Below are 21,290 nucleotides of genomic sequence, written 5' to 3'. Positions count from 1 at the left end.
CTCTCTCTCTCTCTCTCTCTCTCTCTCTCTCTCTCATAGAGAGTGCGCTCATAGTGCAGATCAATTTTTATTTAAAAACACAAATTAAATAAAAACATCAAGTAATTCTACAAGGCTCGTACCCTGAACAACCCACACCATGAGCTGGTTAGCAGATGGTATAATACATTCCACAATGGCAAAACTGCATACCGCTGACACATGGACCCGGGACCTTACACCGTGCTGGCTGAATATTTTCCAGACCATACCAGTCAGGACACCGCGTCACGAATTCAGGGAGCTTGTGCAGTGCGAGTGAAGAAGATCAAGCGTCTGGCAAGCACAGCATCAACATGTTTCGTAGATTACTTCGTCAGGAGGCTGGCTTGTCATTCATGGAATGAAGTTTATATAGAGACTCAATGTTCTCCACAGGTGCCGCTAATTAGAGGCTCATCAGCTACTGCCAAACAGCAGCCCACAGACACCAACATTACAGCATTTTAAACATACTTTTTCTATATATAATTGTTTTTGACATGAGAGATTGATAAAAGCACATATATGAAACATTAAATTGTCATGCATAAAACACACATTCATATCATTAATACCACATTTCAGGTGATCCTAAAAGAAAAAAAAAAACTGTGTCTTTAAACAAGCTTTGATCAATCTTTAGACACTGCGCCATAAAAATAAGTTCAGAGGTGGGACAACAGGACAGTTATACTGATCCTTACAACAGCAGGTTTTAATACATAAAAATACTATTTAAACTACTGTTATATCAAAATACTTCTACTATATATTCCAGTAGAGAGACACTTGTTCTTAACTAACACGGTCTTAAAATGACATGTAGAATACTTTAAATGACTATAATCACAGCGCTGAGCAAGCAGACGGATTTACAGAAGGAGACTTAGCCCTGCAGTCCCGGAGACCAGATGCAGCTACTTGTACAAGATGGTGCCTAAATCTCAGTAAGGGAGAGGGAAATGCAACTCCAGGGCGGGAACACCAGCAGTAGATGGCGCCCGGAACTGGGGGAGGGACTACAGGTCAGCGCCTTATCCCCTATGCTGGTCCTCACTACCGGGTACTGTGGAGCTTATGTAAAACAGATTATTATAATTTTTTTTAAAACGACCTGTGCTCCCTGCCCTGGTGGATATAGTGGGTTCCCTGTGCAGTACAGTGTCTACGCCAGCAGCGCGGTCCATCTCCTGGGACCGCAAAAGGAACGCAATTTACCGGCGGGTCCCACCTATGGGGTCCTCTTACCTCTTCCCTGATGTGCAGCCACGCGATCCAGGAGAGCGTCAGTGGTGGTGTGCCTGTGGGCCGGTGCGCCTCCGCTGCAAGTACCTGGGAACCGGCCACGGGAGTATGCAGCGCTGCTGGGGAGATGATGGAACCGCAGCATAGCATGGCATAATGACATAAAAAGCGCTGCAGCCCTTGAAGTCGTCTTAAAGCTCTATTCAGGGCTGCCTAGCGCAGCCCCCCTGTTAAGTGACCTGCTATGCAGGCACCAACTTAAAAACTGAGCTCCAGTGCCCGGAAGCGAGATTATAGAGCACGCCATGCAATGCATCCTGGGAACAGTCAAAGCTTTAGCCTGTTGGTGCCTCTAGTTCAAGATCCAACCCTACACCCCCGATGTATTCCATGTGGAACACAGTGTACCCCGCTGTAGAAATACCAAGTGTCAAGACAGTTTTTGCACTCTTTCCCATTTGCTCCTGAAGGCAGGAAAATCTGGGAAGAAGCCCCGGCTGTTGACGTATCTGTATCTCGCCTATCAAAAAAGGTGGTACTGCCAGCTCCAGGCTCCTTTACCATAAAGGACCCTGGGGATAGACTTCAGTGTAGTCTCTATTTTCCTAGCTACACTGCAGCGGGTATATCAAAAAGACCGGTCATAGCAGGTTACTGGATGACTCATGCCATTCATACATGGGCTACTCTGATTCAACAGGGCCTTTCGGGGGATATGCCCCTGGTGACTACAGTGACTCTCCTGAAGCACATTTGGAACACTGCACGAGTCCTGTGTGACTCAAGGAGATGGGCAATATTAATGCTAAGACTTCTGCCATGGTAGTGTCGGCGTGCAGGGCTTTGTGGTTGCATCAGTGGATAGCGGACGCAGAGTCCAAGCGCAGTGTGGAGTCTCCCCTTTTCAGGGGAATGGCTCTTCGGGGTGGATTTCTAAAGTTACTCTGGGGAAATCCACGTTTCTCCCCTCTGGGCCGCGCCGGCTAGACATCCCTACCCGGGGCGTCTACTCAATCCTTTCGGTCTAACAGATTTTGATCTAGGGCCAGAGATTCCTCCAATGCAGTTAGAGGCACCAGAGGTAAGACGAGAAAACCAGCGATCGCCGGTTCTCGGGAGCGCACCCGGTTCAGCTTCCACTAAGGCCTCAGCATGAAAGTGCCCACCCAACCCGAGGGGATCTCAAGGTGGGAGCTCGGCTGCGTCACTTCAGCCGCATCTGGGAAAATTCCTGCCAGGATACCTGGGTAAAGGTGGAGTTCGACGGTGCTCCTCCCCAAAGATTTTTCAAATCAAGCAGGAATTCATGGTCTCCCTGGATAGCAAGGACTCTTATCTCCATATCCTGATTTTGTCCTCCATCAGGCTTACCTGAGGTTTGCCCTGCTGAATGATCAATACCAGTTCCAGGCGCTACCCTTCAGCCTGTCCATAGCTCCGAGAGTATTCACGAAGGTGATGGTGGAGATGATGTTCCAACTCTGGGTCCAGAGTGTCGATATTGTCCCTTACCTGGATGATCTCCTGATAAAAGAAAGATCCCGGGAGCTTTTATTGCTCCATATAGACCGCACTATCCAACTTCTGTCACACCATGGGTGGATCCTCAATTTACAGAAGTCCCACCTGGAGCCAACTCAGCGGCTCCTGTTCCTAGGAATGTTGCTGGATACTGTGGCCCAGCAAGTGTTCCTCCCAGAGGACAAAGTGAGAACACTTCAGGAGATGGTCCGCATGGTTCTCTGGCCTACTCGAATATGCATCCATCTTTGCATAAGATTGTTGGGAGAAGATGGTTGCTTTGTACGAGGCGATCCAGTATGGAAGGTTCCATGCCAGAATATTTCAATTGGATCTCCTGAGCAAGTGGTCCGGATCAAATCTTCAGATGCAGCGGATAATACGGCTGTCACCTCAGGCCAGGATTTCCCTCCTGTGGTGGCTGCAGTCCTCATCCTACTGGAAAATCGAAGTTTCAAGCTTCAGGATTGAATCCTCCTCACGGCAGATGCGAGTCTGAGAGGATGGGGAGCGGTCACCCAGGGGGCTCAGTTACAGGGCAGGTGGTCAGCCCACGAAGCCCTCCTTCCGATCAATATTCTGGAACTTTGGGCAATCCAGAATGCTCTGATTCAGGCCTGTCCTCTGCTCAGAGATCACGCAGTCCAAGTACAGTCTGACAACGCCACAGCAGTAGCGTGCATCAATCGACAAGGAGGAACAAAAAGCAGGGCCTGCGTGCGAGAGGTGTCAGATACTCCTCTGAGCAGAAAGAAATGCAAGAGCACCGTCTTCAATTTTCATTCTTCATTCCGGGAGTGGACAACTTGGAAGCGGACTTCCTGAGTCATCACGATCTCCAGCCTGGAGAGTGGGGGCTTCAGTCAGCTGTTTAAACATCATCGAAAAGTGGGGCTGCCCACAAATAGACATGATTGCTTCTCGACTCAACAAGAAGCCTCGTTGGTATTGCTCACGAACCAGGGACCCTCAGGTGAGGGCAGTAGATGCACTGACATTGCCTTGTTCTACCTGTTTCCTCTGATACCATTGCTTCCGAGGGTGCTCAAGCATATCCGGAATCGGAGAGTCCAGGCAATTCTGATTGACCCGGATTGGCCTCGGAGGGCATGGTATACTGATCTTCTGGACATGTACGTCGAAGACCCTTGGCCTCTGCCACTGAGAAGATCTCTTCTTCAACAAGGTCCGTTCGTCTACCCGGACTTACGGCGGCTTCGTTTGACGGCATGGAGGTTGAGCGGAACATCCTAGCTCACAAGGGCCTTTCCAAAAAGGTTATTGCTACCATGGTTCAGGCCAGGAAACCTGGAGGAGATGTTTCTTGATGCGAGGATTGCGCATATCCGCCTGCAGAGTTCCACTTGGGACGTTTCCTGCAGGCTGGTGTGGATAAGGGCTTTACGTCTGGGTTCCATTAAGGTCCAGATTTCAGCGCTCTCCATTTTCTTCCTGAAGTAATTGGCAGTATTGCCAGAAGTTCAGACCTTCTTGCAAGGGGTGCTTCACATTCAACCTCCTTTTATGTCGCCCACGGCACCCTGGGATTTGAATGTAGTGTTGGAATTTCTACAGTCCTCCTGGTTTGAACCTCTGATGACTGTAGAAGGCAAGTACCTCACATGGAAGACAGTGATGTTATTGGCCCTGGCTTCTGCTAGGCGTTTCTCAGAATTGGGGGCCTTATCGTGTAAAAGCCCTTACTTGATCTTTTATGAGGACAGAGCGGAGCTCAGGTCTAGGCAGCAGTTCCTGCCGAAGGTTGTCTCTGTATTCCTCTTGAATCAACCTATCGTGGTTCTGGCACTTCTGCTCCTCCGGAGGCATTGGATCCTGTGCGAGCCTTGAAAGGTCTATGTCAAGAGAACGGCTCTGATCAGAAAGACTGATTCCTTGTCCATGCTATATGATGCACAGAAAAAGGGTTGCCCTGCTTCAAAGCAGTCCATTACTCGTTGGCTTAGGCTTACTATCCAAAAGGCCCAAGTGTCGGCAGCCTTACCTGTTCCAGTGTCTCTGAAGGCCCACTCTACAATGTTGGTGGGGTCTTCCTGGGCAGCTGCTCGTGGCGTCTCGGCCTTGCAACTATGCCGAGCTGTTACCTGGTTGGGGAAGAACACCTTTGTGAAGTTCTACAGGTTTGATACCCTGGCCAAAGAGGATTTCCAGTTTGGTCAGGCAGTGCTGCAGATGTCTCTGTACATTCTTGCCCGTAATGGAAGCTTTGGGACGTCCCCATCGTACTAGATTCACCCAATATCCCCTATGGATGCTAGAGAAAATAGGATTGTAGTTACCTACCAGTAAATTATTTTCTCGTAGTCCAGAAGGGATATTGGGCGCCCACCTCAGTGCGTTGACCTTTCTGCAGGTTCTCTTTTATATAGTTACCTGTTCAGCTGTTGCTGTCTTGCTACCAGCTGTTGCTGGTTGTTTTCTGTTAGTGGTTTGCTGGTGTGTGACTCTCACCACTCGTCGTTGTTACATTCCTTCTCTAAAGTATGTCCTTGCTCCTTCTGGCACTGTTTTACCTAGAACTGCCTGTGGGAGGGGGCATGGAGGGGAGGAGCCAGCATACCCAGTTGAAGAAATGTAAAGTGCATCGGCTCCTTTGGACCCCGTCTATACCCAATCGTACTAGATTCCCCCAATATTCCTTATGGACTACGAGAAAAGAATTTACTGGTAGGTAATTAGTCATATTTTATTTTTTTAAAGTGCAATTCTAGCCATTTCAGTAGAGGAACTACAACAGAGCACGAAAACGGTATTGGGGCTTCATATCTGTCAAGGAAAATGATAAATATGAAAATCCTGTTTTGCCCACTTCACTGCCCAAGCTGCTAATATTGATGCAGATCTTTGACGAGTAGTTTAATAGTGTGTAGAAGATAGAAATACTTCAGATGCTAGCAATGCCTTTAATTAGTAATGGCAGTGATTTTCTCATGATCTCTTTACCAGTGGTTCAGTGGGCACTCTCTCTGCTACTTCAAGCTTTTGACCTTCGTCAATGGAACAGGAATTTTTGGTGAAAAGTTTCTCACAGTAAGCACACCCTTGAACTGATCCATTAAGTGTATCTGACAGTATCACTAGGGTGCACAAACAAACCGTGAGGTACAAAAAACAGGAGTTTTGTGCCAAAACATTTTTCAGGGGTTCTCTGGTCTGAGCTCAGCGGGCTGATGAATGCAGCCATTTTTCCTGGCCATCCAACTAGAGGCCTCCTTAAGAAAAATGTTTCCTCTTCATACATCCTTCGGATCAAAATACTTGCCTTCTTATATCTACCTATGACTTGATTTTTGCTTCTTGTATCCATCTCACTCCCACACACAAGACTTCTGCCATGGTGCTACTACAGGACAGGCAAATAAATGTTGTTTAACATTAAATGGCAGCAGGTGGGTTCTAGTGGAAGGTCTCCTCTTTCCTAGTCCCCATCCTTGTTATTTTCAGTCAGGATTGAGCGAGAAATGGAGGAACTCTAGTAAGAACGGATATATAGAGCAGTCCCCTGCAACTAAGGGTATTTATTACCAGTTATTTATATTGCGCACACATTCCACAGCGCTTTTACAGAGCTATTTGGCCATTTACATCAATCCCTGCCCCACTGGAACTTATAATCTATATTCCCTACCACATGTAAATGCACATACATTCATCCGAGGGTTAGTTTTGCTGGGAGCCAATTAACCTACCAGTATATTTTCTCTGACGTCCTAGTGGATGCTGGGGACTCCGTAAGGACCATGGGGAATAGACGGGCTCCGCAGGAGACTGGGCACTCTATAAGAAAGATTTGGTACTATCTGGTGTGCACTGGCTCCTCCCTCTATGCCCCTCCTCCAGACCTCAGTTAGATTTCTGTGCCCGGCCCGAGCTGGTTGCACACTAGGAGCTCTCCTGAGCTTCTAGAAAGAAAGTTTAAATTAGGTTTTTTATTTTACAGTGAGACCTGCTGGCAACAGGCTCACTGCATCGAGGGACTAAGGGGAGAAGAAGCGAACCTACCTGCTTGCAGCTAGCTTGGGCTTCTTAGGCTACTGGACACCATTAGCTCCAGAGGGATCGACCGCAGGACCCGTCCTTGGTGTTCGTTCCCGGAGCCGCGCCGCCGTCCCCCTTACAGAGCTAGAAGCATGAAGATGGTCCGGAAAATCGGCGGCAGAAGACTTCAGTCTTCACCAAGGTAGCGCACAGCACTGCAGCTGTGCGCCATTGCTCCTCATACACACTTCACACTCCGGTCACTGAGGGTGCAGGGCGCTGGGGGGGGCGCCCTGAGCAGCAATAATATCACCTTGGCTGGCAAAATAACCACAATATATAGCCCCAGAGGCTATATATGTGGTAATTACCCCTGCCAGAATACAGAAAAAAGTGGGAGAAAAGGCTGCCGAAAAAGGGGCGGAGCCATCTCCCTCAGCACACTGGCGCCATTATTCCCTCACAGTTCCGCTGGAAGGAAGCTCCCTGACTCTCCCCTGCAGTCTACACTACAGAAAGGGTAAAAAAGAGAGGGGGGCACTAAATTTGGGCGCAGTTTAATACAATAAGCAGCTATAAAGGGTCATAATTCAGTTAGTCCCTGTATTATTATAGCGCTCTGGTGTGTGCTGGCATACTCTCTCTCTGTCTCCCCAAAGGGCTTTTGTGGGGTCCTGTCTCCTTTAAGAGCATTCCCTGTGTGTGTGCGGTGTGTCGGTACGGCTGTGTCGACATGTTTGATGAGGAGACTTATGTGGAGGCGGAGCAGATGCCTATAAATGTGTTGTCACCCCCTGCGGGGCAGACACCTGAGTGGATGGACTTATGGAAGGAATTACGTGCAAGTGTCGACTCCTTACATAAAAAATTTGACGACATGCCAAATGCGGGACAGCCGGCTTCTCAGCTCGTGCCTGCCCAGACGATTCAAAGGCCGTCAGGGGCCCTGAAACGACCACTACCTCACATGGCAGACACAGATGTCGACACGGATACTGATGCAAGTGTCGACGACGAGTCAAATTTAATGTCCACTAGGGTCATTTGTGGCATGATTGAGGCAATGAAAGAGGTATTACACCTTTCTGATATAAAACCAGGTACCTCAAAAAAGGGTATTATGTTTGGGGAGAAAAAACTACCAATAGTTTTTCCCCCATCTGAGGAATTGAATGATGTGTGTGAAGAAGCGTGGGCTTTCCCCGATAAAAAATTTGTGATTTCAAAAAAATTACTAATGGCGTTCCCTTTCTCGCCAGAGGATAGGTCACGTTGGGAAACTCCCCCTAGGGTGGATAAAGCGCTCACACGTTTGTCTAAAAAGGTGGCACTACCGTCTCCGGATACGGCCGCCCTAAAGGAACCTGCTGATAGAAAGCAGGAGGCTATCCTAAAATCTATATACACACACTGGTGTTATACTGAGACCAGCTATTGCCTCAGCCTGGATGTGCAGTGCTGCTGCTGCTTGGTCAGATTCCCTGTCGGAAAATATTGACACCCTAGACAGAGACACTATATTGCTAACCATAGAGCATATAAAAGACTCAGTCTTATACATGAGAGATGCACAGAGGGAGATCTGCCGGCTGGCATCTAGAATAAGTGCATTGTCCATTTCTGCTAGGAGAGGCTTATGGACTCGGCAGTGGACAGGAGATGCAGATTCTAAAAGGCACATGGAAGTTTTGCCTTATAAGGGTGAGGAGTTATTCGGGGACGGTCTCTCAGACCTTGTTTCCACAGCTACAGCTGGGAAGTCTGCATTTTTGCCCCATGTCCCCTCACAGCCTAAGAAAGCACCGTAGTACCAGGTACAGTCCTTTCGACCCCAGAAAAACAGGCGGGGAAAAGGCGGGTCCTTTCTGTCTAGAGGCAGAGGAAGGGGGAAAAAGCTGCAACACACAGCAGGTTCCCAGGACCAAAAGTCCTCCCCCGCTTCTTCCAAATCCGCCGCATGACGGTGGGGCTCCACAGGCGGAGCCAGGTACGGTGGGGGGCCGCCTCAAGAATTTCAGCGATCAGTGGGCTCGCTCACGGGTGGATCCCTGGATCCTTCAAGTAGTATCTCAGGGGTACAAGCTGGAATTCGAGGCGCCTCCCCCCCCCCCCCCCCCCGCCGTTTCCTCAAATCGGCCTTACCGACGACTCCCTCGGGCAGGGAGGCTGTGCTAGAGGCCATTCACAAGCTGTATTCCCAGCAGGTGATAGTCAAGGTACCCCTACTTCAACAAGGCCGGGGCTACTATTCCACACTGTTTGTGGTACCGAAACCAGACTGTTCGGTGAGTCCCATTTTAAATTTGAAATCCTTTAACACTTACATAACAAAATTCAAGTTCAAGATGGAATCGCTCAAGGCGGTTATTGCAAGCCTGGACGAGGGGGATTACATGGTATCCCTGGACATCAAGGATGCTTACCTGCATGTCCCCATTTACCTTCCTCACCAGGTGTACCTCAGATTTGTGGTACAGGATTGCCATTACCAATTCCAGACACTACCGTTTGGACTGTCCACGGCACCGAGGGTGTTTACCAAAGTAATGGCAGAAATGATGATACTCCTTCGAAAAAAGGGAGTTTTAATTATCCCGTACTTGGACGATCTCCTTATAAAGGCGAGGTCCAGGAGCAGTTACTGGTCGGAGTAGCACTATCTCGGGAAGTGCTACAACAGCATGGCTGGAGCTTACTGTTCCTGGGGATGATTTTGGACACAGAACTGAAAAAAGTGTTTCTCCCGCAGGAGAAAGCCAAGGAGCTGTCATCTCTAGTCAGAGACCTCCTAAAACCGAAATGGGTATCGGTGCATCACTGCACACGAGTCCTGGGAAAAATGGTGGCTTCATACGAAGCAATTCCATTCGGCAGGTTCCATGCAAGGACCTTCCAGTGGGACCTCTTGGACAAGTGGTCGGGCTCGCATCTTCAGATGCATCAACTGATAACCCTGTCTCCAAGGACCAGGGTGTCTCTACTGTGGTGGCTGCAGAGGGCTCATCTTCTAGAGGGCCGCAGTTTCGGCATACAGGACTGGGTCCTGGTGACCACGGATGCCAGCCTTCGAGGCTGGGGAGCAGTCACACAGGGAAGAAACTTCCAAGGACTATGGTCAAGTCAGGAGACTTCCCTACACATAAATATTCTGGAACTGAGGGCCATTTACAATGCCCTAAGTCAGGCAAAACCCCTGCTTCAAAATCAGCCGGTACTGATCCAGTCAGACAACATCACGGCAGTCGCCCATGTGAACCGACAGGGCGGCACAAGAAGCAGGATGGCGATGGCAGAAGCCACAAGGATTCTCCGATGGGCGGAAAATCACGTACTAGCACTGTCAGCAGTGTTCATTCCGGGCGTGGACAACTGGGAAGCAGACTTCCTCAGCAGACACGACCTACACCCGGGAGAGTGGGGACTTAATCCAGAAGTCTTCCTACTGTTGGTAAACCGTTGGGAAAGGCCACAGGTGGACATGATGGCGTCCCGCCTCAACAAAAAGCTAAAGAGATATTGCGCCAGGTCAAGGGACCCTCAGGCGATAGCTGTGGACGCTCTAGTGACACCGTGGGTGTACCAGTCGGTTTGTGTTCCCTCCTCTGCCTCTCATACCAAAGGTACTGAGAATAATAAGAAGGCGAGGAGTAAGAACGATACTCGTGGTTCCGGATTGGCCAAGAAGGGCTTGGTACCCAGAATTTCAAGAAATGATATCAGAGGACCCATGGCCTCTACCGCTCAGACAGGATCTGCTACAGCAGGGGCCCTGTCTGTTCCAAGACTTACCGCGGCTGCGTTTGACGGCATGGCGGTTGAATTCCGGATCCTAAAGGAAAAGGGCATTCCGGAGGAAGTCATTCCTACGCTGATAAAAGCCAGGAAAGAAGTAACCGCGAACCATTATCACCGTATTTGCCGAAAATATGTTGCGTGGTGTGAGGCCAGGAAGGCCCCAACAGAGGAATTTCAGCTGGGTCGGTTTCTGCACTTCCTACAGTCGGGAGTGACTATGGGCCTAAAATTGGGTTCCATTAAGGTCCAGATTTCGGCCCTGTCGATTTTCTTCCAGAAAGAACTGGCTTCACTGCCTGAAGTTCAGACTTTTGTAAAGGGAGTGCTTCATATTCAGCCCCCTTTTGTGCCTCCCGTGGCACCTTGGGATCTCAATGTGGTGAGTTTCCTAAAATCACATTGGTTTGAACCACTTGAAACTGTGGATATGAAATATCTCACGTGGAAAGTGGTCATGTTATTGGCCTTGGCTTCGGCCAGGCGTGTGTCAGAATTGGCGGCTTGGTCTTGTAAAAGCCGTTAGCTGATTTTTCATATGGATAGGGCAGAATTGAGGACTCGTCCCCAGTTTCTCCCTAAGGTGGTATCTGCTTTTCACTTAAACCAACCTATTGTGGTGCCTGCGGCTACTAGGGACTTGGAGGATTCCAAGTTACTGGATGTAGTCAGGGCCTTGAAACTTTATGTTTCCAGGACGGCTGGAGTCAGGAAGACTGACTCGCTTTTTGTCCTGTATGCACCCAACAAGATAGGTGCTCCTGCTTCTAAGCAGACTATTCCTCGCTGGATTTGTAGCACAATTCAGCTGGCGCATTCTGCGGCTGGATTGCCGCATCCTAAATCAGTGAAAGCCCATTCCACGAGGAAAGTGGGCTCATCTTGGGCGGCTGCCCGAGGGGTCTCGGCTTTACAACTTTGCCGAGCTGCAACTTGGTCAGGGGCAAACACGTTTGCTAAATTCTACAAATTTGATACCCTGGCTGAGGAGGACCTTGAGTTCTCTCATTCGGTGCTGCAGAGTTATCCGCACTCTCCCGCCCGTTTGGGAGCTTTGGTATAATCCCCATGGTCCTTACGGAGTCCCCAGCATCCACTAGGACGTCAGAGAAAATAAGATTTTACTCACCGGTAAATCTATTTCTTGTAGTCCGTAGTGGATGCTGGGCGCCCATCCCAAGTGCGGATTGTCTGCAATACTTGTATATAGTTATTGCCTAACTAAAGGGTTATTGTTGAGCCATCTGTTGAGAGGCTCTGTTATATTTCATACTGTTAACTGGGTATAGTATCACGAGTTAAACGGTGTGATTGGTGTGGCTGGTATGAGTCTTACCCGGGATTCAAAATCCTTCCTTATTGTGTCAGCTCTTCCGGGCACAGTATCCTAACTGAGGTCTGGAGGAGGGGCATAGAGGGAGGAGCCAGTGCACACCAGATAGTACCAAATCTTTCTTATAGAGTGCCCAGTCTCCTGCGGAGCCCGTCTATTCCCCATGGTCCTTACGGAGTCCCCAGCATCCACTACGGACTACGAGAAATAGATTTACCGGTGAGTAAAATCTTATTTTTGGATTGTGGGAGGAAACCGGAGTACCCAGAGGAAACCCACTCAAGCACAGGGAGAATATACAAACTTCACACCGTTAGGGCCATGGCTTGACTCAAACCCATGACCGCAGTAATGCTAACCATTACGTTGTTCATGCTGCCCATAGTGACTACTTCAAGGAAAAACATAGTATAGCTTTAAATAGTTCTGTTTCCTGCCAAGGTAAAAGGTGTAGAGTCCGGTCCAGTGGTGAGTGCTGGAATAATCAATTCATAGAAAACCATTATCAGTAAAAAGCTAAACTTCTAATAGCAATATGAGACCATATTAATGTGAACACACAGATGTGACCATACACACCTAGCCACAATACGCCACGCGGTGCAAATCGCCTGACGCAAGAGAGCCCTGGTTTGTGCCAAGCGTCTTTTTTGCGCAAATGTGTATCTTAATCACAATATGATGCAACAAAACCACTTCCTGTGACTGCACTGATTAATTTAATATGGGGACCCTTTGTATGTCTGTGTGCGAATGAGATTGCAATCCTTACTGAATTAGGCCCACAGATTCAAACTCTGCCTTTGGATAGCATGCTGGGGACCGCCCCACGTTGAACAAGCAGCATAATTTCTAAACGAAACTAAGGAAGCCTTCTGCTGACGCCGCTTAGCTGTGCCTGCAGGAGGCCCGCCACCGTGATCACACTCCGTTTGGCCACCTCCACCCCTGTTCGCACTGCCCCAGCAACTCTCCGTCTCCTCCCTGGAAACTGAGCATTGCCCGCCCCGCCTCTGCCTATCAATCGCATTTTCTGCGCCCATCCCCTCATCAACCCCCTTCCCCGGCAGAAAATGCGAGTGCATGCGCAGTACGGGTGCTGCGCATCTGCCCACATCTTTGTCTCAAAATTTACGGTTGGATCGTGCGCTGTGATCCAATTTGGATTAGGCCCTAAATACGAAGCACAATGGAACTTGGCGTGAACAAAAGCTGCTGCATCGTAACACTTTGTATACTGATTCAGACAGTCCAAATAACCAGTGCAGTCTTGTGAAGCGGTTTAGTTGCACTAAGGCACACACAGACTATCGGTGCGTGCCATGTTGCGTGGGACCTGGCACACCAACAAGGGATGTTCGGCAAGACTGCAGCAATAGTGTATGAGGACACCTCTGTATACTTTGTGTATTTATTCATTCACATAATTGTGGTTGGTCTATAAGAAACTTGCTTTTTTATTTTTGTCTTTTTTTATTTAAAGTGATGATAATTTGGCACCCATTAAATGCAGCACTAACTTTAAATCTCCATTTTCTTATAGAATATAGCCTTGGTTGAATTGAGTAGCTCTGAATCAAGTGAAGATGAGGAGAAAACCAGTTCAGATGAAAGCTCTGACAGTGATCCAGATGGAGAAGTGACTGAACACAACATTAGATTGAGTCAAAAAGTGAAGAAAGGCAAAATAGAAGTGTTGCCTCCAAAGTCCTAATTATTTGTTCAGAGTAAATGAATCTTATTCTGCACATCACTGCCATGTATTTCTGGCTCATGGTTCCAAGCACTGTGGCTGTATGGAAACTGTTGCTTCAGAGAACTCTGTATGAGGGAGAATTCTTATGAATGTCTCTAACCGATGGTGGGAATGTCCCAAAGTGTGTATTTTCTATCAGTACTGTAAATTGTTATTAAAGTGGACCTGTCGCCTGTACACATTGTAGACATCTATTTTGTCATGTGAACTAATATTTGTGTGTAGCCAATCAAATCTCTAGCAGCCAGTACCTGTAGAGTATAAGCCAACCCTCATGAATATCAGACTACCAGTAACTCCTGTTATGTCTCTGGTCCCTTGCAAACTGGTTCAGCTGACAGACTGTATGCTTCCACTGTGTGTAGGTGACAGGTAACAACTTTTCTTACCATTTCTCAATTGAAATGACTGTATGCTTTTTATAAAAGCACAACCAATTTAAACTTTTATATTTTACACTTCATTATTCAGATTAAATGCATTATTTTTCCCATATTTGCAAGTTTGGATAGCTAAAATAAAATACACCTACAGATGTGTCCTCACACATCAATGCTGCAGTCACACCAAACAGCCCCTCTTGGGGGTGCCAGGATCCGTGAGACTCTGCTAGTGTCTGTTTTATTTTTTTATTTTGAAAATGTGTCTATGGGGGGTATTCAGTTAGCTCCAGCAATTTTGGAGCTATTGAATGTACCCCGCTGAGTATTCAATTGCGGGCTGTTTTTGCCAATGCCATTTCACTTTTTTTTTTTTTTTTAAAGCATTGGCGAAAAATGCCTCAATTGGCGAAAACGGCACGTGTTTTCGCAGGTGAGAAAACCGTGGATTTGTCAATCCACATGTTTGCACCTGCCGAGGTGAAAAATGGCCCTGCTGTTGCATAGGGTAAATCCCCATTCACCCTAAAAAAAAATAGAAAAGTGCAGTTTTTTTTCGCCTAGGTGAAAAAATGTTGCATTGAATACCCCCCTTAGTCGTAACGCGATGTGGCTAGGATGCAGCAGGGGACTGTGCTGATTAATTAGATATGACAGTTGTACCTCTCACGTGTGTGACTGAGTCTCTGAATCTAAGACGTGCTACAATGTAGCAGCTGCAGATTTTATCCAATACAAGTTCTGTTCTGCTCCATATCAAATTAGTCCGCACAGTCTCCTGGTGATTCCTAGCCTAAACGCGTTGCAACTAAGATGTATTTTTGACAAAAAGAGAAAAAAATGCCCAACGCTGGCAGCTCACTCGTGACAGGCATCTCATGTTGTGTGGTGTATTGAGGCTGGATGTTTGAGGACACATCTGTAAGGTATACAATGCTACCAGAAATAAACTAATGTATATTTTGTTGTTCTTTAAAATATTGATTTGGTATATTTTCTAAAATAAGTTTAATTTGTTCTTCACTGATTAAAGTCTATTTTTAAAAAGGACTGAGCTTGTTTAAATTAAGAAAGATCAACTGTTAGCCCTACTCTACAGATCTACCTAATCTATTTCTTATTTTAAATATTAGTCTCACTAGCTGAAGTACCAAAATGTTTCTGAAGCACTGGCTATGAACAGAAAGCTAGGATGGTTTGTGCAGACAGGGAGGGGTATATCCAGGCAGGCCCGCCATCAAGGGGGTGCTGTGGGCACAGATGTCCTGGGCCGGCTTCTGACAGAGAGGAGAGCACCCGGGCCGCCCGCTGCGATGCTCCGCCCACGTTTCTTTACCGAGTTCTGGCTGTCAAAGGAGGAGAGGACGCAGATAGCTTCTATTGTAAACGTCCCTCCAAAAATGGCCGCCGCCTCAGAGGAGACAGTTATTAAAGATACTAGACGAGGATTCTCTAGTATCTTTAATAACTCTCTCCTCTGAGGCGGTGGCCGTTTTGGCACAGACTTTTCAATAGAAGCTTGCAGCGTACTCTCCTGTGACAGTCCCAGATCTGTCATGAAAAGGGGGTGGAGCTACACGAGATCAGGCTGCTACATCTCCAGCCAGCCTGTGATAGGTAAGTTGAGTGAGTGGGAGAGAGAAAGTGTGCGTATATCTATATATTTATTTTAAATGTACTTTTGTTTTTTTGGGGGGCTGCCTGTTTTGGGAGTCCCAGGTCCCAGAATTTCTGATGGCGGCCCTGTATCCAGGTTTTATCAGACATTGATCTGTGAAAAATGGTGACTGCGTTGTCGCAGCTCATCCTCAATGTACAGTTCTGGCTTGTAAGCTAGACAATATTTTACAACTTCACACAGTGAAATAAAATCTTCAAGATAAGCCGTAGAGGTTGTTGAAGAATCCTGAACAGTAGTCTTAATTTCTTTTGATTCATTAATATCTGCGACTGTTGTAAGATATTAATAACCCAACATCAATGACATATATAATACAGTCAATCAAATATAATCTAAATGGTCTACACTGAAGCAATACACATACTTTATACACATATACTTTATACATACTTGATCTTTCTGCAGTGGGGTACACTGGTATACCACAGGGAATAACATCGGGGTGTAGAGTTGGCTCTTGATCCGAGGCACCAACAGGCTAAAGCTTTGACTGTTTGCAGGATGCCTCCTCTATAGCCCCGCCTCCAGGCACTGAAGCTCAGTTTGTAAGTTGGTGCCTGCAGTGCAGGTCAATAACAGGTGGGGCTGTACTAGGCAGCCCTGAAAAGAGCTTTTTAGAAGACTTCAAGGGCTTCAGCACTTTCTATGTCTTTATGACATACTGTGCTGCGGCTCCATCACCTACCTCAGCGATGCTGCATACTCCCGTGGCCGGGTTCTGGGTACTTGCAGCGGAGACACACCGGTCTTCAGGCACACCACCGCTGTCATTCTCCAGGATCGCGTGGCTGCACTTGAGGAGGTAAGAGGGTCCCCCAGGTGGGATCCGCTGGTAAATCGCGGTCCCAGGAGACGGGCCGCGCTGTTGGCGTGGACACTGTCGCACAGGGACCCCATTATATCCACCAGGGCAAGGAGCACATGTCGGATTTACTAAAATCCATTTAGAAAAGGCTCCACAGTAGCCGGTGGTGGAAGTCCAGCAGAGGGGATAAGGCGCTGACCTGTAGCCCCTCCCCCAGCTCCAAGCGCCATCTACTGTTGGTGTTCCCGCCCTGAAGCTGCAGTTCTCACTCCCTGACTGAGATTTTGGCGCCATTACATAGCTGGGCTGATCTCTGGGACTGCTGGGCTCTGTCTCCTCTGTAAATCCGCCTGTATCCTCAGCGCTGTACATTTACAGACACTTAAGTATTCTACATGTCATTTTAAACAGTGTTAGTTAAGAACAAGTGTGCTGCTATCTGAATTTCTGCTGCGGGGTACACGGCTGCACAGGGAATGACATTGGGGTGTAGAGTAGGATCTTGATCCGAGGCACCAACAGGCTCAAAGCTTTGACCTTCCCAGAATGCCTAGCCCCGCCTCCGTGCACAGCTCAGTTTTGTAGTTGGTGCCATGCAGTAAGCAGGCATACAACAGGGGGGCTGCAGCAGAGACACTGACTGTGTTCGATGTCAGTCAGACATCTCCTGCTGCAGTTCCATCACCTCCCCCAGCAGCGCTGTACACTCCTGCGCCCTGGTTGTCGGGTACCTACAGCGGAGGCTCCGGTTTTCTTCCAATTAGTCACACACACGACCACTGTTCTCCTGGATCGCGTGGCCGCACTCAGGGAGGAGGTAAGTGGGTCCCCCCGGCGGGACCCGCTGTAAATCGCAATCCCACGTGGCCGGTGGGAGGTGGGCCACGTGCGCTGGCGTGGACACTGGCAGTACAGGGACCCCACTAGGCCACCAGGGCATGGGCACAGGTCGGTTTTCTCTCATAAAACCGTTTATTTAAGCTCCCAGTACCCGGTGGTGAAGTCCAGCAGGGGGATAAGGCTTTGACCTGTAGCCCCTCCCCCAGGGCGCCATTTAGAGTAAATGTTCCCGCCCTGGAGCTGCATATCTTTCCCTGTCAGCGTTTGGGCGCCATTAGGACAAGCTGAGCTGATCCGATCCTGGGACTGTTTGGGCAAATCCTTCTCTGTAAAGCCGCCTGCCTGTCAGCGCTGTGCCTTTTACAGGACACTTAAGTATTTTTCATGTCTGCTGACAGTGTTAGTTAAGAAAAAGTGCATTTAGTCAGGGTTATTTAGTACAAGTACCCTGTGATATACATCCAGTCTTTACTGTGCATTGTTATATCTATTAAGTGTATAGCTATACTTAGTACTACTATGTATTGCTATTCCAGTGCAGTTTTATTGCATGTCATAATTTCTGCATTGTACTAACTGTGACTCTGTGTGTGTGCATATAGCTGCTGTGTGACCTCCATTTCGTGTATCTCGCTCAGATTGCTATCCCTATATTCTATAACCTGAGGGGGCTAGGTACGTCAGGTTTATCATAATATAGGTAGTTCACAGGATATACTCAGTGGGGTAAATTTACTAAGGTGGGAGATTTTTAGAACTGGTGATGTTGCCCATAGCAATCAATCAGATTATGGCCCTCATTCCGAGTTGTTCGCTCGGTAAAAATCTTTGCATCGCAGCGATTTTCCGCTTAATGCGCATGCGCAATGTCCGCACTGCGACTGCGCCAAGTAAATTTGCTATGCACTTAGTAATTTTACTCACGGCTTTTTCATCGGTCTGGCGATCGTAATGTGATTGACAGGAAATGGGTGTTACTGGGCGGAAACAGGCCGTTTTATGGGCGTGTGGGAAAAAAACGCTACCGTTTCCGGAAAAAACGCAGGAGTGGCCGGAGAAACGGAGGAGTGTCTGGGCGAACGCTGGGAGTGTTTGTGACGTCAAACCAGGAACGACAAGCACTGAACTGATCGCAGATGCCGAGTAAGTCTGAAGCTACTCAGAAACTGCTACGAGGTGTGTAATCGCAATATTGCGAATACATCGTTCGCAATTTTAAGATGCTAAGATTCACTCCCAGTAGGCGGCGGCTTAGCGTGAGCAACTGTGCTAAAATCGCCTTGCGAGCGAACAACTCGGAATGACCTCCTATATCTATTATCTGCTAAAAGCAGCTAGATAAATGGTAAGTAGAATCTAATTGGTTGTCATGGGCAACATCACCAGTTCTAAAAATCTCCCACCTTAGTAAATTTACCCCAGTGTCTATTTTTCTCTGTGATTTTTAGTCACCATATACCTCTAGAATTCCCTGTTTGTGCTGAAATACACTGCACAGGGGGTTCTTGTCAGGTATTGTGCTGCTGATATTGTACTGTGTTGCCTTGCATTGAGCTTTTGATTATGTCCGCTACAAAGGGCAACGGTGCTGGGGCTGATCCCACATTGCGTGGTGTTGATGCTGCAGACACATTTGAGGATAACATAGCAGCTGAGGGTTCAGGTTCTGGGGGTTCCTTACCCCCCAGTGGGACTGTTGCAACGGGGGTTCAAAATGACCCACCTTGGGCTACCTTCTCCACGCTATTGAATACGCTTGTAACTAGACTAACGCCCCCTATGGGACCTCCTGTGCCGTTACAACCGCTTATGGTCCCCGCGGTTAACCCGCCGTGGGCAGATCAACTGTCCAATCAGTTACAGCAATTGCACCAATCACTGACTACTCAGAAGTCTAACCCTCGCCCGCCTAAGACCAAGGGGTCCTCTAAGCGGGCAATTACTTCCTCACAATCCACCAACGTCCCAAATACCTCGTCTGATGAGGATGGCGTTTATACTGACCACACAGATTCTGATGCCGATGCTTCTGATGGGGAAGCTGTTTCACAGGTGGATGTTCCTGACTTGTTGGAGGTTATCAGGCTCATTCTTCAAGTTTATGATGACCCCGAGCCTGATGCTGCCACTAAGAAACCGGACAGGTTTAAACGTCAGAAAGTGGTCCGTTCTGACCATTTAGTTGACATATGTCAGGAGTTCTGGGGAAATTCAGGAAAGAAATTCACGCCTCTCAAGAAGATGCTGGCTCGCTACCCCCTCGCTGCAGAGCCAAGTAAAAATTGGGAAACACCCCCGCCAGTGGATTCGCAGGTGGCGCGGCTGGTGGTATCCTTGGCTCGGATCAGGTGAAAGCAAAGACTCTTCATTCGGTGGTACAGTCCCTCCTGGACACAGGAGTGGTAGTACGGGTGCCTCTGGCTCAGCGAAGCAAAGGGTTCTATTCACCGCTGTTTCTCGTCCCGAAACCGAACGGGTCCTCGCGGACCATTCTCAATCTCAAGTCCCTGAACAAGCATGTGAGGGTCTCCAAGTTTCGTATGGAAACTCTTCGCTCTATTGTTCTGGCCTTGGAACCTGGGGATTATATGGTCTCCCTGGACATACAGGATGCTTACCTGCATATTCCCATTGCAGTATCGCATCAGCAGTACCTGAGGTTTGTGGTTGGTAACCTCCATTACCAATTTCGGGCGTTTTCAAACCTTTTGGTTTGACCACGGCTCCGCGAGTCTGCACCAAGGTCGTGGCGGTAATGACGGCTGTACTCCGCCGTCAAGGGTCAGGATCCTACCGTACCTGGACGACTTGTTGATCCTGGCAAATTCCTCAGAAATTCTCCTACACCATCTGGATCTGACTATCCAGTTTCTGCAAGCCCATGGGTGGCTCATCAACTGGAAGAATCTTCCCTGGTCCCTGCTCAGAGCATGGTGCACCTGGGGGCGTTGTTGGACACTCACAGCCAACGGTTGTTTTTGTCTCAGGAGAAAGTCCTGAAGCTTCAGGACAGGATTCGATGCTTCCTATCTCGTCCGCAAGTGTCGATACATTCGGCAATGCAAGTGCTAGGTCTCATGGTGTCCGCTTTCGACATGGTGGAGTACGCTCAATTCCATTCCCGGCCTCTGCAGAAGCTGATTCTTGCCAAGTGGGACGGTCTGCCTCACCGGATCAGGTCTCAAATGATCTCCTTGTCTCCGGAGGTCCGTCTGTCACTGAGCTGGTGGCTTCAGGACCAACGATTGACCAGGGGTCGTCCCTTCTGGATCTCTAACTGGGTCCTTCTAACGATGGATGTCAGTCTGAGAGGTTGGGGCGCGTTGTTGGAGCAACACTCCCTTCAGGGTCGGTGGACCAGGGAGGAGTCTCTCCTCCCGATAAACATTCTGGAACTGCGGGCGGTGTTCAATGCTCTGATCTTGGCCCAGCATTTATTACAGAACAGACCTGTTCAAGTAGTCGGACAACGCCACCACTGTGGCGTACAATAATCATCAAGGCGACACTTGAGGCCGCATGGCAATAAGGGAAGTATCAAGGATTCTTCAGTGGGCGGAACGCCATCTGCCAGCCATATCGTCAGTATTCATTCCGGGGGTCCTAAACTGGAAAGCAGACTTTCTCAGTCGTCGGGACGTACACGCCGGAGAGCGGAGCCTCCATCCAGTAGTGTTTCAACTCCCCGTGGACAGGTGGGGCCTTCCAGATATGGACCTGATGGCGTCTCGACACAATCACAAGGTTCCGGTCTTCGAAGCAAGGACAAGGGATCCTCTAGAGCAGGGGTGTCAAACTCGTGGCCCTCCAGCTGTTTTGGAACTACACATTCCAGCATGCCCTGCCACAGTTGCAGCCGTCCCTAATACAAAATAGATGGCAAGGCATGCTGGGATGTGTAGTTTCACAACAGCTGGAGG

The 21,290-nt window shown here is 48.4% G+C and overlaps 1 protein-coding gene across 2 annotated transcripts in view; it reads left to right on the top strand.

Moving 5' to 3' along the window:
* Positions 1-15,094, top strand: part of NOPCHAP1 (NOP protein chaperone 1) — a 103,006-nt gene extending 87,912 nt beyond the window's left edge. Inside the window, exons 4-5 of one of the 2 annotated variants that reach the window (XM_063927767.1) lie at positions 5,752-5,835; positions 13,452-15,094. In XM_063927767.1, coding sequence (XP_063783837.1) covers positions 5,752-5,835; positions 13,452-13,622 — 255 coding nt within the window. In that variant the 3' untranslated portion in view covers positions 13,623-15,094. The remainder of the gene's footprint in view (positions 1-5,751; positions 5,836-13,451) is intronic. The other variant, XM_063927768.1, reaches the window with a different exon arrangement.
* Positions 15,095-21,290: the final 6,196 nt, after the last annotated feature.

Source organism: Pseudophryne corroboree, chromosome 6, assembly GCF_028390025.1.
Source record: "Pseudophryne corroboree isolate aPseCor3 chromosome 6, aPseCor3.hap2, whole genome shotgun sequence".
NCBI lineage: Eukaryota > Metazoa > Chordata > Amphibia > Anura > Myobatrachidae > Pseudophryne > Pseudophryne corroboree.
The sequence above is the reverse complement of the archived record's forward strand: the minus strand, read 5'-3'. Positions and strand labels throughout refer to the sequence as shown.